This window comes from Cavia porcellus, unplaced genomic scaffold (genome assembly GCF_034190915.1).
Source record: "Cavia porcellus strain 051 isolate PalLab524CR breed Dunkin Hartley unplaced genomic scaffold, mCavPor4.1 scaffold_27, whole genome shotgun sequence".
NCBI classification, from domain to species: domain Eukaryota; kingdom Metazoa; phylum Chordata; class Mammalia; order Rodentia; family Caviidae; genus Cavia; species Cavia porcellus.
The window spans coordinates 21,768,656-21,788,328 of record NW_026947510.1 but is presented as its reverse complement, the minus strand read 5'-3'; the positions used below and the strand labels follow the sequence as shown (position 1 = coordinate 21,788,328).

The window sequence follows — 19,673 nt, the reverse complement described above, 5'->3', positions numbered from 1 at the left end:
TCCTACATATTCTATTAAGTACTTCTCAGAGGAAATGATAGTGCCAGGCTCTTCTCATTAAGGTCGCTGCAGCAATCTGTACTGGTGGGGCTATAAGCACACACTGGAACTTGCAGCTCCCATGAATTGACAGCTTATTTAAACTACGATATTCTTTTTAGTACAAGGGAAAGGATCACTCAAATCTCCCTGAAAACTGAGTAAATTTATGGGTTATTTTTGGTTAAGCAATAAGGAAAAGCATTTTTTCCCCTTTGATATCCTAAGATTTCTCCAGAAAGTTCTGTGATAGCTCAGATAGCTTAGAAAAGGCCCTTGAGGTGAAGGCGGGCCCTCAGTGTGGTGCTATTGCAAGGTGCTGGAGCCTTAAGGGTGAATCCTACTAGAAGTTTTAGACATTAGAGGTGTGCGCTAGAAGGGGATCGTGGGGTTCAGATCTCTTTTTTTTTCTATCTTTTGCATTTCATCTTCTGTAAGGTAAACAGCTTATTCTACCACAAGTTAAAAGCAATGGGTTAACTATGGACTGAAACCTTTAAAACTTTTCTCTTCTTGAGTTAGTTATCTCAGTTCACATGAGCTAAAACTCCTTTGAAGAACTGCAGTTACCAGATATTTTCATAATGCTTGGATTATATTCCTTAAACTATGACCTGAGACATTTTCCACCCAATATGATAAAATTCATTTAACTTCCACAATTAAGGTATTAGTAAGTTGTTCTTTCTTTCTGCTCTTTAGAATTATATAATTGACTACTTCTCAAAGAAGAAAAATATTCAAAAGAGGGCTAGGGATGTGGCTTAGTGGCAGAGCTCTTGCCTTGGATGCCCAAGGCCTGAAGTTCAATCCCCAGCACCCCCAACCGATCCCTTCTTCAATATTTTGACAGCATATTAAGCAAGCCCTTGAAAAATTGCATGTAGTTTCTAGTGACATAGCTCAAGCCTAGACAAACTGTTAGTGAGACCAGGTTTTTATCTTTTGATTGAAAATTAAAAATATATTTAAAAAACAATGACAAGTAATGCAAGATAGATCAAGACAGATGGTATATTAGCTTAAAAAATATATAGACAATTTAAAAATAGCAAGAAGCACAATGGTAACCACTTTTGATCACCTGGTATTCTATTTTTGCATCATGTGCTATGCCCTCCCTTCTGTTCTGACTCTGTTTTGCTTAGTCACATTTGGTTTTATTCTCTTCAAAAAAAGTAATAAGAACTGTGGGAGTAATAAAACCCAAAAGTCTAATTGTTATTGTAAAAAAGAGAGGAAAGGAAGGTGAACTAAGAGATATAACCACAGGTACATTCCAGTGTGTAGTATAGAAAACCATATTATTGAGCTTTTGTTGGATCATTGAACGGAACTGTCTCCAATTTCACTGTATGAATGTCCACTTTATATGCTTTAATTTTGTAATTTGGACAACTATTTCTGGGAAGATAATATGTAACCTATTAACTGGTGATTTTGTACTGTATATATATTTTTTCTTGAAATACTGTATTATTTGTACCCTTCTACTGCTTTGTTTTTTTATGTCCTTTCTTTTTTTCTCTTTAAATTAAAAAAAAAACATATATATGCAGTGCACCTAACTCAAGACTATTAATCTACATCAGAGGAAGAGGAAGTCTAATGTTTTCTCCAAACTCATTAAATGGTATTTATTTCACACTTCACCTGTCATAATTCACCTAATCTAGGATAATTAAGTGTTTAAATTCTCAGAAACAATAATTATTTTAGAATTTTACTATATAACTCAGTAAGAGAATTACTGTATTTTTGTGTTGCCTCTAAACGCTGGCATATGACTAAGTAAATTTGTGAACACTTTGTATATTTTAAAATATTACACTGTGAAAGAGGAGAACAAAGACAAGGATATCAAGGGATAAAAGTAAATAAAGATTATATTTTCTGTAGTGAAAGTATTCCATGTGAAATCCATGAGAATTAACTAGTATTTTTCAACAATTGAGGTAATCAATGTTGGAATTCATTGAAAGCAAAAATATTTTGAAATTTCCAAATGGAATGTTTATCTAAGCCTATAATTCTTGCACAATTGCTGCTTAGATTTTTTTTGCTATGCCTTTCTTTCCAACTCAGTATTCTGAAATATTTAACATACGATGTCTAAGGTATTTCCAGGACCATGAGACATTTCAGACATTGATGGACTTAACTATAACAAAGCCTCTATCAGGGAATAATTATAAAGTTATAAAATGCTGTTGAGAAAAGTTAAATTATTTCAGTAATATAGAAATAATAACAGAAGATAACAGAAGGTAAGGAGAAGCCTACACAGCTCCTTGTCTGCATTCTTGTTTCAGGTCAGAGAAGGCACTAAAAATATCTACAGCCCCAAATATGTTTCTTTTAATCACATTAAATTAACTATTACATAATCTCTGGAAGAAACTAAGGAACTCAGGCACATTCTGTGCACTAAAGATTTAACAACAGAATGGATATTATAAATGTCTCTGACACTATCATCTATTAGCCACTGTTTGGCAGTCTCATTATTTATTGTAAGAATCTTCCCACTTATTCTAACTTGTCTTGGTCAGTGAAATTGTTTGAAGTTTTGAATATAGATTCTAAATGTGTAGTCAGAAATTAAATGATATCCAACTACATATACCAAAGGATAAAAGTCCATTATATTGCCATCTCTGCTATTCATTCATTCCAAATTTAGAAGCCCCATATCAGAGAACTTCTCCTGGGATACCTAAATCTAAGCATTAGGATCTTCCTCAATTTCTGTTAGAAATTTGAAAGGTAAATTTAGCCTTAAGCAGTTAGTACTGCCCATGTATCAATTTGTATCAGCTAAGCAGAAAACTCATACCGAAATAAAATTTTGGCTTAATATGAAAAAATTTAAACTATTGGGAAAATTTATGAACATGGACAACTGTCAATCAACTTATCAATGAGGGTGGCTATGGTTTGAAAATATCTGGCTATCCTACTATCAAAATTTATCAAAGTAGGTATAATTTAGGATACTTGATTATTTTTATATTAATTTAGCAGAATATTTTCTAGTTTCAACTGTTTTTATTCTTGACATAGTTCCTGGAAGATAACGAAATAACCAACATTTTGATCAAAAGCAAATAAGATTTATTTACTATAATATTGGTAATTATACTATTTAAGTTGTAACTTTTATTTGTCATATCAAATTTGTACCAATATATTATGCAGACTATTGGAGAAAGTAGAGACAGAGTTTTGTAGGATGGTCATGAATTTCCAGTTTATATAAACTGCTCAAAAATACCTCCACAAAATTGAACATACATTTCACCACTAAAATGAAATTGAAGACAACTATATAACTTCTAGATTTTTAACTTTTTAAACTTGTTAGTCTTTTCATCCTAGTATAATTATTATCATATGAAAATATCAAAAGAGGATAGACCCAGAGCTTATTTTTGGTTTTTCCAGAAAGAATTTTTCAAAACCTTAAAATGGATGGATACTTGGCTAAGGGTCAGGGATATGGTATGAATGATGAAGCAATGGTGCCTAGGAATGTGGAGCTATCAGGTGAGGAGAGGAAGAGGGATTAGCAGGCGGAAAATTCTTTTGCCTTCGTGATCTGTGGAAAATATATTTAAATATACTCAGAAAGACTCAAAGTGCTAGGTCATATAATGATAAGCAGTAGTATAAGCCCCATGGTATCCTTTTTACTATTGAAATAAATAATTCTCAGTGAGGTATGACAGTTTATTTCTTTATACAATTCTAATCTAATCTAGAAATATTTTGGAACCTCTACATTTTAAAATTCTCTTTCTTCCAGATGAATAAAATCATTTCTTAAAAAAATATGAGTACTGGTACTATAGAGCACTTCTCACATTGTTCAGGATCTGTCTTCCACAGTTGCAACATTCGTATCTTACCTGTTTTATACTGAAGCTTATCTCACAAGTTTTATAAAATATTTATTTTGAAAATTATAAATAGACAAATGACAATAGGATTCTGAAAGTCATTTTTCTTTCCTTTGTATATTTAAACCATTTCAACAATGAAGAAACTGAGGTTCATGGAGGCTTGAAGAGTTTTCCAAACTATTTCCTCTACCTGTTTCTTCTTTCTGAAATACTTGCAGTAAGAAAATCATCTTATCTGATCCTTTTTGGATCAGCAGTGTGCAATAAGCAAAAATAAAACAAACCCATCCTTTAATGCCCTATGTCTGGCCTATGTATGGCCTATGTTCATAGTTAGCTCTCTACTTCAGAGGAAAAAAAAAGAGTGAAGAGAAATTGTCAGGTCCAGTATAATCTTACCGAAGTGCTCTTTCTGATTGCTGACCAAATCACCATGAGGAGGTGTGTTACTACACAATGAAAAATCTCTATCATATCAAAGCGCTTTTGTAGAGGGAGTAGTTAACGAAATGATCCCAAAAAGCTGTGAAGAGTGATGAATTCTTCAATAAGTGATTTGGAAGTAGGGAGTCTCACATGACAGAAAGGTTGTATAAAGTGAGAGAGGTCACTGGATTGGAAGAGTTAAGGCACTGGTTGATATGATGCTGGTTGAGACATCTGCTAGCATAATATGAGGACGAAAAGAAGGAGTGTGGACATGGAAAGATTTATAGCCAGATGACAGGAATTTTAATAGTTATGTGATAACTCCTATTCTTCAAGTAGATGTCTTCCACAGTGAAAAAAACATGAACAGTGTGGGAGGATGAGGAAAAATCACAACTTGTAATAATCTCTGTGAGGAGCACGCTAGTGGTTCTGGCCCAGGGAACAGTGGGAGTGCTGTGGTGCGGCCAATAGGACTCCAGAGGCTAGTGATCGCTGCATTCCAGGAATTTAGTCTTATTCCAGCTGCAGGTCACTGGCTCTGTATGTTACCCTAACAGACTGTCTGGAAGTGCTTATTAAATGTTTACTGGATCCCAGGTCCTGAGAATTTGATTGGAAAAGTATGAAATTCTGGCTCAGAATTTTGTATTTCTAGTGTGTTCCCTGGTAATGCTGTGGCTGGGACCATGCTTTGAGAACTACTATTTAAAATTTTTCTCTAATATAATCATTCCATCTCACAAATCCCTGAACTTGGTATATTTTCCTTTTTAAATAACACATATTGATATATTTTCCTTTTTAAATAACACATTCTGAAGCAATCAAGATTGAATTTACAGATTCCTTGTATTAATCTGGCAGTTCTCTAAATTCCTCATAAATGTTTTCAACAGACTTAACCACTCTGCAACATGCACAATGTATTCCAACATAATGCATTCTCGCTTTTATACTTAGATTCTTCGTTCATATTTCATACAATTCCCGCCAACCTCCATCTGCCATTATTCCTCTCAGAGGGAACGTTCTCAGCACCTCTTTTTTTTCTCTGCACTTCTTTATAATAACCTAAATATTATCCATGACTCAACAAACTGCTTTATAAAGATTGCTGAGTCATGCTTCAAACTCTTCTCTTCCTTTAGTGAGCTATTATTGCACCAAGAGTCTTTGCCATCCAATTTTTCTTTTTAGCAATTTGTAACAATTATCATTTATCCATATTAACCAGTAGTATCCTCTGTGATGAGAAGTATAAGATCTTTATCCATTTTATATCTCCCCAAAAGTATCTGACTCAACACTGGAGAAATTATAGGCACTTAGTAAATACTGTTCATTGTATGTAATTCTCAGTTCTTAATATATTTTATGTAATGTGAAATCCAGATTATTATCAATTATATTTTATAGAAGTACTGAAATACTGCCAAATAAGCTTTAAAAAGATTTTGAATGTATCTCAAAGACAGTGTGTAAAAGATTGCAAAACAATGCTGGTTGAACAGATCATATTTTCTAATTGTTTTATCAAATATTTTGAGTATTTTTTCTTTGTAACAAAGAAAAAAATCCAGTGGGCTTTCCTTAATAGTAGTAAAAAGAAATGACTTTCCCTAATGATTAATTTGCATTGAAAAGCACAACGTAAAGTATCAGGGATTTCTACTGTGTAGAAATTTTACTTTATGCTAGTGGTTTAATTTTGATATCCAGACCAAAGTCAGTATCAGAATTCCTTTCAAGGATAAATTTTAAATACTGTCATTAAAATCATTCCTTTTACATACCCATCTTACCTCACTGTTATAGATATCACGCCTATAAAAGTCCTAAAAATATCTTACCCAGAAAAATATGCATTATTCAGAATTATTAATGCATAAATACACATTTTATCTGCTTCTAGGAAAAGACTAAATATGAATTTTCTACCAACAATTGTCAAATAAGGATGGGGATATAAAATGAGAATTAAACCATGTTCTTATTTTTCACATCAGCCCCCAAAAGTTCCAGTTTGTCCTGTGGCTTTCTGAGGAAGAACAAGGCATTAATAAAGGATTTCTTTCATTCTTTGATTTCTTATCTTTACAGACTTAATTTAAAATAGACTACAGTTAGAAGCTGAGGGTGGTGGCACACATTTGTAATCCCAGAATTCGGGAGGCTGAGGCAGGAGGATCACCATGAATTCAAGGTCAGCCCGGGCTACATAGTAAGTTCAAGGCCAACCTGAACTACATAATAATCTTTTTTGAGACTATATCTCAAAAAAGCAACAAACAAAAAGAAAGCCTATTGTTAATAACAGAAAAATTCTTATGGGTTTTTTTTTCTTTATTTTTCAAAGTGGATATCAGAAAAGTAATGTTTGTTTTTAACTCAAATCATGGTATTCTTCTAAGTTCTCAAATTTCTCTGCCACCTTATTCTTACTACCTCCAAGTAGTAGGTATTGTTTTTTTACTGAGCTTCCAGACAATTACTGAAATTTTTTTCTTTACAGATAAGTCTCAGAAAGAAAGATTAATTAAATATATTTTAGAGGCAGTCTCTTTACAAAGAATGTGCTATACACATAATAGTACCAAAAATATAGAAAAATACTGACAGTATTTTTTGCCTCCTAACTAAAGACATAGTTTAAGGTAGTTACTACTGTTAATCAAATGGAGACAAATTGATACGACAGAAGCAGGAAATCTCTTTGTACACAAAAGTATACTGCATTGTTTACTACATCACTTCCTTTTACTTTACTTGATTACAGTTTTTCAACAAAGCTACATACCTCTGAAAAAGAATGAAAACTTTCAGATTCCGTTATGGCATTCTTCCACATGCTGTTATGGTCATTTTCATAATTGTTTTTCTAGAATCATGTTAGGTTAAATTTCTTTAGGATCTGTGAAAGGATTTGCTAAGCACTTTGTTGTTGTTTCGTTTTGGTCTTTTTAAGACAGGGTTTCACTATGCAGTACAGGCTGGCCTTAAAGTAGCCTTGTACAGGCTGTCCTTGAATTCAGAGCAATCCAAGTGCTGGGATCTTAGGCATGCACCATCACGCTCAGTTATGCTAATCTCAATTTTAATACTACTGAAAAATGACAAGACAATCACATAAAACAAGTGATTACATACCAACTGCTGTCATATAATCCCAGTGGTCGATGAGGCACATATTGAAGATGAGGTGATCAGATGTTTGGCCCTGGCCAATAAGTGAAATTTCCCTCTCCAAATTCTGGCACACAGATGAAGTCCAGCCAATGAGAAACCAAAATACTACCAAGAGTATGACTGCTAACATCCTCATGACCCGGCCACCAGTCATGTATGGTATTCGTTGTGCTGTTCGTGAAAGAAATACCTTCAAAACCCTGGAAACACAGAAGGCCAAAATTTAAAGGCAAATCTAACACTCATAAAATAAAACTTTAAAATATCTTACTTTTATAGCTAAAATTTAAGCCAATAAGAACTCACTCATGTACAGTCTTACAGCAGAACAATCTGAAATGTTATTTTCATGTCTTTATCTAATTTCATTTTAATTATCTTCCAGTAGCAAAACAAATACCTGCATAATAGGCAACTGGATAGGAGTGAAAAGGTTTGAAACCACTTAGGTAAATACCAGGTTGCTCCTCCCTCCAATCTAAAATCTGAGGGAGTTGTGGGACTCAAACAGTGCAGTGTACCCTGTGGAAGTGAGAGGGGAGGCAATGTCTAAAAAGGAAGGCACAGGATACTGTTAATGACGTATCAGGATTTAAAATCCACATTACTCTCACCACTGTGTTTAGATGGATTCTATTCTATTCCAATTTGTCTACTTGTACTAGATTTTAGGGCACAGACAGGCTATCCCGAAAATAGCAGGATATAATATGGTAATCATCTTTAATTTCCTATTAACATAAATTGAAGCCCTGTATAACTTATACTGTCTTATGACTGATCTTATTTGAATCTGGTTTGTTAGATTGCTGTTTTGTATTGACTGGTTTTATTCCAATTGATACTATCAAATCTGAGAGTATAGGCAACTACACTGAAAATGACAAGATTCACTAGAATACGCACTCTGGTTTATTACCTGTTTTTGAAGTATTATAATGTTTCCAATGTTTCATTTTTATTAACATTTTTATGTACTCCTATATTCAATTATCCTATGCTTGGTGATACAGAAAATTCTATTAAAGATAACAAGAGACATCATAGTAACCACTGTGGATCACCTTGTATTGTGGTTTTATGACTTTTTCGTTTTATGTTTTTCTAGGAATTTGCTTTGTTTGGTCTTGCTTTGTTTTGTTCTTCCCTCTAATATAGAAAGGATAGATATACATGTAGAGACTTATGCATGCTTAACTTATAAACACTCTATAACATCTGATTATATAACGCATGATGAAATGAACAACTACTTTGAGGAAAAAGAGACACTACAGTACCCAATGCTGATTCTGTAGTGTCATGATGTGAAATCTAGCAATACTATTATTCTTTGTTCAAAGTGATTTTAGTCTGTTTTGTTTTATTTAATTTCAACATATGTGAAGGTATGAACAACTATTTTGAAGAGAGAGACACTATGACAACCATTGTTGACTTCCCTATTGTCTGGTCTTGAAGACCAAAAACGCCTTCATCATCCTGTTTGGATCAGCTTTATATATGTTGTTTTGTATGAATTTGCTGTATATGAAGATATGGACAACTATTTGGAAGAAAGCAAGAGACAATATGATAGATAGTGAAGATCTCTGATTGTTTTGCTTTGAAATTTATGTGTCTTACATTGCTTTCATATATTGTTTTGTTTAATTTTACCATCTTTAAAATAAAAAAAGAAAAAATAGTTAACTGGATAAAGAGATTCATATTGTAATGGCATTCTCTGAAGCACGTTATAATATTTTAAGAAAAGTTCTCAAGACTTTAGAAAGATCTGTAGGCAAATATTGCTCAAACCAACAGGTCTCAGGTATTAAAAATCATTTCAAAAGTAAATAGCTAGCTTTACAATTCTGTATTAGGTCAAAAATATTTCTTGCACCAGTTTTTTTTTTATAATAAGATGCTTTCTTAGTAAGTATTTGCTGGACATCATTTCATGTGACATCCCTTCACAGTCATCCTATTATCAAAAATAATACTACATATAAAAACAAGAGAGAGATTCAAATTCCAGGTTAACTGAATAAAGTGTTTAAATTAAGGAAAACTATTTGAGATAATCTACAAAAGTGTGATATTTTAACATTTGGAATTTTAATTAGTATATATAATTCAATTGGCCAGGTGAGAACCACTAGATTAAATGACATCTATCAATTATTACATCTCTGAAAACTATATGATAAAATCCAGCCCTTACTATAGGGATACTCCAACCATCCATTCTTCAATTTCACCTCTAGAAAATTTTCAGCTGATTTTATTTTCTCACCCTCGTTCTGATATTTTGTCACAAAACTATTTAATATAAACCATCATTAGTGTTTTATGATACTACTGTTATCAGGTCCTGGGTTCTTGGGGTGTCCTTCCAGAGTGGTTTTTTGTGGTCTTATCTTGAACAAAGAATTAGACAAAATAGGTGCAAACAGTATCAAAATTTTACATTTATTAAAAATAGGAAAAAAACACATTGTTCAGTACAAATTGTGAACTGTACTAATTTTTGTTTTGAACTCTAAAATATGCCCCCAAACATGATGAACTCCAGACTATGATCCTGGGTGAAATAAGGCTTCTAGTATTGTCTTTTAATGTTATAGGCCTGTTCCCACTGCACTGACTATAAACTATGGTAGGTATGTGTATATATATATGTAAGTATGTATGTATTTGTTGCTGTTGTTTTTTGAGACAAGCTGATATGTATTTCAGACTGGCTTTGAGGTCACTATGTAGTCTATACTGGCCTTGAACTCATGGTTATCTCCCACTTCAGCCTCCCAAGTTCTGGGATTACAGGCACGCTCCACCACGCCCAGCTCTAATTGGACAGGAAATTAGGACATGGCAACTGGCTAGAAAACTAGGTGTGATCTATTAATTATAAAGTTCTAGGACACACGCGCAAAACTGTTCCCAAAGCCCTGCACATGAAACCAATCAGATCGCTGTCTCCAATCCTCCCCAGAAGCTGAGCAAATTTTGTTGATGGATGGCCTGGACCTGTCAGCCTGAGGAGTGGCAGATCAAAAAGACAGTTACCACAGAGCTCATGAATGTTGTATTTTCTCTTTCATTAGTCTGCTTGCATGATATAAAGGGTACTCCTTTTCCTAATTTTACTGGGCCCAAACTTGCTCTGCAGAGCATGCCTTTCCCCCCCTACTTTTAGTAACATAAAACCTCCCTACCTTTTGCACTTGTTTTGTCCAATTTTTTCTTCAAAATGAGAAGAACCTAGAAAACCCCCTCTGGACAGAGACCCCTAGAACCTGACAACATTATGAGAGACCACATAGTCAATCTCCATAAGCAAAATAAGTACATGTTTATTCCCTTTTCCTCACCATTTCAATTACTTTAGTCGTATGAATTCTTCATAAAAAACATTGGAAGTCCTGAGGTGAAACAAATATTACTACCTGAAATAGATCAGATATACTCTGCTGCTTTTCCTCTATATACAAACCTTTAACAACTCTCTTTGAATTAATGCAATACATCCAGCAAAGAGAATTATTTTGCAGCCAATTTTTATTACCACTCTCCCAAGGATGTTTAACTGCACTGTCATTAAGTTAACATAGAGGGTAAATTTAATTGTGAATGAAGTGATTATTCCCAGTTTTTCAGGGAATGATATAAAAAAGATAGATAAATGATATAAAAAATATAAATAAGGGCATAATGATTTCTTAATTACTTTCTACTTAACAACTTCACCACATTAACAGGTAGTCTGTACTCTTTGTGTAAGACATAGTAAGAGGTGCTCAAGACTTGCCAAATATTACCATTAGCTGCTAATTGGCTGGTCTAACCAATTTAGATGCTGCTTGTTATAAATCAGTTGTATTTATCCTTAATTTATGCCAACAACACATTGTATAATTTTTATGATTGTAAACAGCTATGCTTATTTTTATAAAAATCTATTGGAATCATTTGGAAACACTTCTAAGACATTCAAATATGATGTTGACTCAGGTGAAAGTGAACAATCTTTAACATACATGGGCAGTCAATCAGTATATGATATCTACAAACCATTCTACATTCAGATTACTTCCAAAAGTATCTTTGGTAACACCTATATAAAGAATCAACTTCATGAACACAATGTTTCTTCTGGATACAGTGAAACAGATGATGCTTTTTGGTGATTTATGCTAGAAAGAGAACAATGAATTCAAAATATCAAGTCCATAGTCAAAGAGAAAGGCTTATTTAAGAAGACTGACAAATAATTATTTGTGACTTGTAATTATAGTATCTGTATAACCTTTTAATATTTGTATGCTTTAAATGACTTTATTAATGAATGGACCAATTATTAATTCCAATTATTTTGGATAAAAAGTCTTCTACAATAATTAGAAGGTCAAAAGACCCAAACAACTATATCTGAAAAATGATGGAATTTTTTTGAGATGTAGTACATTTCCCACCAGTTCTAAGTATTTTTTTCATAGGAGAAGCTTCTAGTTAGTATGCACACATTATTGTTTCCTTATTGTACTGGAATGAATTCTAAATTGGGAATTACTAGTTTCTTAAAAAGGAAAACCTGACTCATATTTCATTTTTTGTATTTTGCTTTAGGCAGAAAAAGAGAATTTTTCCAAAGTGCAGCTTTATTCTTAACCAGAATATCTGAAATTTCATGATAATGAATAAGCAGTAAAAACTATGTATTAGGTACCATCCTAAGTAGTGTGTGAGGCATAAAGTATGATTTTTATCTTCTGGAAGCTTACAATCTAACTAGAAATATGCTTTAAATTGTTATCATATGAAACAGGGTTAATTATGTGTTATATATAGCTAATAAATTCACTAACCTAATATAACCTAATACAACATTTGATCTGAATTACAAGGAATATCATGTGGAAACAGAGAAAAGTAGTCAAAATATAAGGCAGTATTACAGTTAAAGTGAACCACATACAGCACAAAGCAGAGACATGTAAACTGCCTTTAGGATACAAATAGTTGGCAGGAGACGCTTGCTCCCCAACATCTAGGAACTCTTAAGTTACTGCAAGGAATTTTTGTCATGTTGAGAATCACAAATTGGAGAATAGTTATCTTTGTTTTGTTTTCATTGCCAAGATATAGAAAATCAATTATTTTGGTCAAATATTTTCTCAATTCTCATTGAAATTCTGAACCTCAAAGAAGCTATCAGTGGATTCATTAAACATGAGTATTTAAAATACTTCTTAATCAGATGAATTTTTGATTACATAGGAAATCTATATGAATTTGATGATCTTTTAATCATTAAATCCCACTTATAAATTATCAAAAATTTTTCTGTTTTCCAAGTGACCTTTTGTGTGTTTATTATCCATCCTGAAAGGTCAAGATTGCCATAAATCCTATTGTCTCATTTCTAGAGAGTAAAACCTCCATGAGTCTCTCATTATTTATCTCACTACTTTTGAAATAATAGACGACATAATAAAACCCTGCAATTAAATCAAATCACTCTAGAATATTGGTTTTGTAAAATGGAATAAAATGCATTCTTTCTAGCACTGCCTTAAACAAAATAAGAAAATTCTGTTATATCTTTACAAAATGAGCTCTTCTTAGTTTAAATGACTATATTCACAGAAACCAAACTGTAGAAAAAAATAACCAGACATGGTTTGTTTGAAATAAATCTGTAGAAAAAATGCAGTCATTAAATTTCTCCTGTGGGTATTTTCCCACTTTTTTTCAGAGGTAAATCATTAGGCAACCATCTGTTTAGAAAACTTTACTGTTTCTAAAACTCTGCAGCAGTATCTATGAGAAGATTGCTAGAAAGTTCCAGAATTTAATGTGAAAAGGGATATTTAAAGGATAATTTCAGTTGTCATAACTAATAGCAGATAAATACATGGAAATTATGCTAAAATGAAATAAAAATGACAACTCAGAAATTGTTTGTTGCTATACTTATCTATTTCTACTTTCTCATTTTCCACATATTTCTGGTTTGAACTCATGACTTTACTGTAAGGACTAGTACTTAGGTTATCAATTACCCTTTTCTAATATCTTGTTAATATTGGATAGGTTGTATTTTATTTGATCTCTCTCCTCTTGTTGGTATGTTGAGGCACGTGGCTTCCACATTGTTTCACGTTATCCCGATTTCCTATATATTTTTCTGTCAGCTCATTTGCAGTTGCTACTGTAGATTTGTCTTCCTGAGTCTTCTCTTTAAATGGAAGTACTTCTTAAGGATCTCATAAACATCACCATTTCCGTTCTCACTGGACATATCACACCCAAGCAATTCCATGTGCTCCCTGTTTCAGCCACCATCTACCTACTGGAGCCTCAGATCTACATCTTCAACTCAGATTACTCTCCTAAGCTCAAGAGAACACTGCTGAGCCCAGGACCTGCATACACGTTCCATAGCCTATCAGACGTGAAAAGAGCCCTCCCTCACTCTGCCTAACTTTCACAAAGCAGAAACCTAGGGGCGAGCTTTGGCTGTTCTTGCTCATACACATTCCAGCAATCAAATGAATCATTGAGAGTTTAATTTCTATGTTTTAAAAATCTTTCAGATTTTCCTATTTCTTCATATTCACTGTTACGATATAGATCCTGACCAATGATTTGTTTCTCTAGTAGCTTTATAACTAATTTCCTTACTGGTCTTGCCTAGTCTTTAATCTGTTCTCTACAGCAGCCACATGAATTTTCTTTATTATATTTCTGGCCATGTCGCTCTCCTGTTTATAATCCTTCTATGGCTCTTCATCCAAATCCTAGATCTTTTATCCCATGGTAAAAGTCTCTAAATATTGGCTTTTCCTTACCTCTGTAACCTCATCCCTCACCACCATTTCTTTGCTAGAGTTCCACAGGTTCTTCCAGACTGTGTGCAAGTATCATCATTCTAGCCTTTGTCTCCCTCTGGCCCACTGCCCACTCCCCAGCCCCATACCAATACTAAGTTTAGCTAAATCCTAGATATTCTTTGATGTTTAAAACATCAAGGTTGGTTGTAACTTGATCTAGGTCAGTAGTTCCTCAATCAGTAGCATCAGTGTCACTGAAAACTTGTTAGAAAAGGGAATTCTTAATTCCTATCCAGACCAACTGATAAGAAACTACAAAACGTGTACCCAACAGTCTATTTTAACAAACTTTCAAGTAATTCTGATGAAGTGTAAAGTTTGGGAACTGCTACTGTAAATTATTTTCCCCAACAAGATGAGTGCAGGGGTCTTTCCAATAGACTGGTCTAGACTGTTAGATGGATATTTGAGTTTTTGAGTTTTGCTAGTACAAGAATTTTAACTTTTTGCTGGTATAAGAATTCAAATTTGATAGTGATAGTTTTTCACTTTCAGAACATGTACATATTTTTGTGAATTTAAAGCATTTCTTTTCTTTACAAAAAGGAATGAATATATAACATTCTGAAGCCAGTCTGTCTTCTATCAATTTAGCTGAAATAATATTAATGTACTGTCATTCCCTGTTCCAACCTAATTTCTATTAATTTTCCTACTTTCATAAAAAGTGCAGAAAATAAAGGTGTGATGTGATGTTTACATATTGTAAAGGAAAAGCCATTCAGTTCTTGACAAAAGAGCCTGGAATGATATAAAAAGTGTTGCAAGTTGCTGTTCATCATTCTGTTTTCAAGTGATGTCAAGAAGTCCTATTTGTTAAACTTTTCATTAATTTTTCTAAAGCAACATTTTGCTAACTGGATGGATCTTAGTTAGCATTAAAAAGTACTGGCATCACTGGGCCAAAAATAGATTCTAGACATTTATCAGAGATGATGTTCAACAGATTTTTATATTAAGTTATTTATTCTGTAAGAAAAAAAATTATACAACTGGGTCTCTCAAATATACATATTTTATCCATTACTATGACCTACTTGAGTTGTCAAATCTTACACTGTTTTTGCTTTCTTCTCACATTATTTTAGGTAGATAGATTAAGAAAGAATGATAAAAATAGAAGGAAGGGAAGGAGAAAGGATACATGAGTATTACAATTCAAATCTTATGCGATTCGGGCTGAAAGGAATCTTGATATTATCCATTTTGATCCTCCTAACATGTAGAAAAGAATTCTGATGTCCAGCAAGAGGATCTTGTATACAAAATCATAGTTAGTAAGTAGCAGAATTACTATATAACTATTCTCTACTCATGTATTTTTTCAATTATACTGATTTATCTTAAGAACAGGTTCAAATCATGTCTTAGGATATGAATCTAAATCTCAAACATGCTACAGTTCTTTTACTTTTCCAGGTGTTTCTCTCTCCAATGCAGATGCACATAGTTTTGAATACCTTCCCTTTAATCCCTCTGACACTTTCACCTTCAGTGAAAGAGTACGGTATCTAGTCTAAGAAACAGAAAAAAGAAGAATGAATAAAAATGAATAGAGCCTAAAAGACTTGTGATACACCATCAAACAAATCAATATATGCATACTTGGAGTTTCTAGAATGCAAAAGAAAGGAAAATAGCTTTAAAAATATCTGAAGGAATAAGAAAGTTCAAATTTGATGAAGGACAAAAATCTACATTTAAAGGAAGTCAGGAACTCCAAGTTGGATGAATTTAAGGGAATTCACACTAACACAACCTTATTATCATATTGTTAAGTGCGAAAAATATTAAAACCCTCAACAGAAAGAAATTTGATATGTACACTATATCTTTAGTACGAGCAAGAGCTAATTTCTCATCAGAGACTATAAAGGTCATGTTATAATATAAAGATATATAGAAAACTTGAATAAAAGGAAATCATCCACCCACTTCAAATCTCATATCTAGTAACATTCTTCTTTAAGAATGAAAGAATGAGAGAATGAAGAAGAAATTAAGATATTTGCATATAAACAAACATTAAGGGAGTTTGTCTCTAGTAAATAATGCCTTATAAGAAATGCAAAAGGAAATCCTTCAGGTGGAATGGATGGATCTATACAGAACTCAAACAATGAAGAGATGAAGAATATGGGCAAAAGGGATTCATGTAAAATTCATTACTTTTGCATTTTAGATTTGCAATTTTTCATTTTTTCTATATGATTTAAAAGATAATTGCATAAAATCAATATCAAGCTATATTGAGGGAACATACATGCCTAAAAATATAATTTGTGCTGGGGATATAGCTGAACGGCACGGCATCTGCCTGGCAAGCATGAGATCATGAGTTCAATCCCTGGTTTTAAAAAAAAGATATTATTTGCAAAGAAAAGGTAAAAATGTCAAAGGGGAGATTACACTATTATATACCATCAAGGCCGACCAGAGGACACTACACTTTCTGCTATGGTAACAGTACCAGGTCTAACATCCTACATACCCAGGCCTTTTTTGCTCTCAGGGCACATCCCTCCCTCCCTCCGGCATGGGGCAGCTCTTTTGGGCCTGCCCCACACCTCCGAACACCCCACCTCCATGTCCCGGAGAGGCTTCCTGCTCTTCCCTGTCCCATCCTCACCCCCATTACCCTTTCTCCCTCCTGCTCCTCCTCTGCCCTGCTGTTGCTATTTTCCCACCTGCCCGTCATACCCAGTCTTGCTCCTCCCAGCCTCCACCACCCTGTGCCTCCTCCTGCTCGAGGCCACCTTCCAGTCCTGCCACTATCTCCACCCCAACCTCCTTCAAAATGTCACTCATTCCAACCTCTTCTTCCTGTCTGCCAGGTGACAGGCATTAAAGACTTGGTCCCTGTTCATGTTCTTTTTCCCTCTCTGCCCTTTCCCATATCTCACAGCACTTAGGTCCTTCACTGCCAACCCATGTAATTATGTAAAAGGCTTCCAATTTGTGATAATTTCTATGACCTCCTAATAGCTGTCTCTGCTTTAACAACTGTCTTTGCTTTCACAGGTATACAAGGTTTAATTCCTTTCATTCTCTTTTTAAGAGATCTCTGTTGATTTAACCTATAAAAGATTCTCACTAATCTACTTATACTCACAAATGTAAAATGTTTGCAGACTCACTGTTTGAATGTTCACTTTGTATGCTTTGATCCTGTGACCTGAACCACTGTCTCTTAAGATGATAGTGTGTAGTCTATTAACTGGTGATATCTTACTGTTTTTTTTGTAGTTCTGTATTACTTGTACCCTTATACTGTTTTGTTTTGTTCTGTTTTTCTCTTTTTCCTTTTAAATAAAAAAACTACAAAAGTTACTATAATTCAAATTGGCTAAATATATTTGAATGCTCTCTGACTGCATAAAGTGTTTGTCTGTTAAGCTATTTATGTTTCTATGTCCAATCTATACAGATTATCTGTATATATTTTTGTATTTGTCATATCCATGAACAGCTGCTTTTTTAATTTGAGCTCAAACATTTTTTCTTTCCCATTTTTGGTTCATTTTTTCAACATTTGATTTGGGTTATACCATCAAACAGCATGCTTCCACCTGAGTTGCCAGATGGTTAACATGATGCTATACTTGGTTGTGTAAATTTAATATATATTGTCCTTTATATCTCATGACTTGAGAGTCTCTCATTGTTCAAAAATAATATGGTAAATGTTGTAATTGGGATTTTCACAAGTCATCTGCAAGAAAAAATAAAATTATTAAGATAATTAAAGTCCCTCGAGGTAGAGAGATAGGACTTCAACTGGTGAATAAGAAAGTGGCTGCCTGATAATATTTTACTAGTTCTTGTTCATTGATTAGAGGCCTCAATGATCTCCATGGCCTTATGGGATACATCCCAACTAAAGTTATAAAATATTTTACTACATTCATATAAGGTTTTAGGATTTAAAAACGCTCTCATGCAAAGGTTTCATATGGCTAAGACAATTCATTATTGCTAATCTTATGGTATATTAAATGTATTTATGCCTTCAAACATATAAATCTTCTAAAATATAAAATTGGGATTATGATGGCTGACATCTTCTTTCTGATCCTGACACCTACCTTTATCTTGGGCCCCAGCTACTAACAAAATTTATGTAATGTATATGTTACATATATGCTACAATACTTAGAGATGAGTGGGTACATGTCTCTTTTTCCATTCACCTCTTCTTCATATCTCCTCTTGTGTAGACTCCTTTGATACTGGCACTTTTACCTTTACCAAACAGCTTAAATGTGTCTTTCAATCCTATTATTTGACATATAAGGATAAACATTTTTTTATACTCTCTCTCTAACATAAAACACAGAACTTTGGCGGGCTGCACAGGCAGAAGCTGATAAAAAGCATACATTAGACCATGATCATCCCATTTGGGTCATTACTGTTATCAAAATATAGATGGTCCTAAACATATACCTAGAATGTTGTAATGTATCCTAATAAGCCTCTTCAAAATTTTCCAAAAATCAGCTTAATTACCACAAGATACATGAGTTAATTCAAAGACAGGACAAAAATCCAACAGAATTTATGTCTCATCTGATGGAGGCTTTTGTTAAATATATGGTTGTCAGACCTGACTTGCCTGAGGGGATTATTCTCCTTCATTCATACTTTATCTCTCAGGCAGCCCCAGATATTCAGACAAAATTCCAGTCATCTGCCCTTGGCCCTCAAACCCTCATAGTGAACTGTTGGATATGGCATTCTGTGTCTTTATTAACAGAAGACACAGCAACTTAAACTCCCAGCTAAACTCCAGGGCCAATATTTGGCTGTAGCATTCAGGGCTCAATGCATGTCAGAAACTGTAGAGAAGCCCAGGACCCAAGCCCCGCCAGGACCATGCTTCAAGTCCAACAAGGAAGGACATTGAGCACAAGCATGCCCAGATCCAAAGCCATTACTGGAGTCCTGCCCCATCTGCAAGCTGGAGGGTCACTGGAAAATTGGCTGTCCTCTCTGACAGAGAGTGCGTAAGTCATCAACTTCCTTACCCTCACAGGATTCTGAGCCACCACTGCCTCCAGATTTGTCACTGACTAACTTGCTCGGATTCACTGCTGATGACTGACAGGGCTTAGGGCCTACAGCCCCCCACCAAGGTGACAGTCTCAGATCTTCAAGTCTCACTGCACATTTCAGGTAAAGACTTTTCTTTCCTTATTGACACAGAGGTTACATTTGGTGTTTTACCTGACTATTC

The 19,673-nt window shown here is 34.0% G+C and overlaps 1 protein-coding gene and 1 long non-coding RNA gene across 2 annotated transcripts in view; one reads left to right on the top strand and one right to left on the bottom strand.

Moving 5' to 3' along the window:
- Gpr158 (G protein-coupled receptor 158) overlaps nt 1–19,673 on the bottom strand; it is a 424,142-nt gene that overhangs the window by 25,917 nt on the left and 378,552 nt on the right. Inside the window, exon 7 of the mRNA XM_003463167.4 lies at nt 7,521–7,759. Coding sequence (XP_003463215.4) covers nt 7,521–7,759 — 239 coding nt within the window. The remainder of the gene's footprint in view (nt 1–7,520; nt 7,760–19,673) is intronic.
- The window catches only part of LOC111754944 (uncharacterized), a 196,513-nt gene that overhangs the window by 137,540 nt on the left and 39,300 nt on the right, over nt 1–19,673 (top strand). The window lies entirely within an intron of this gene.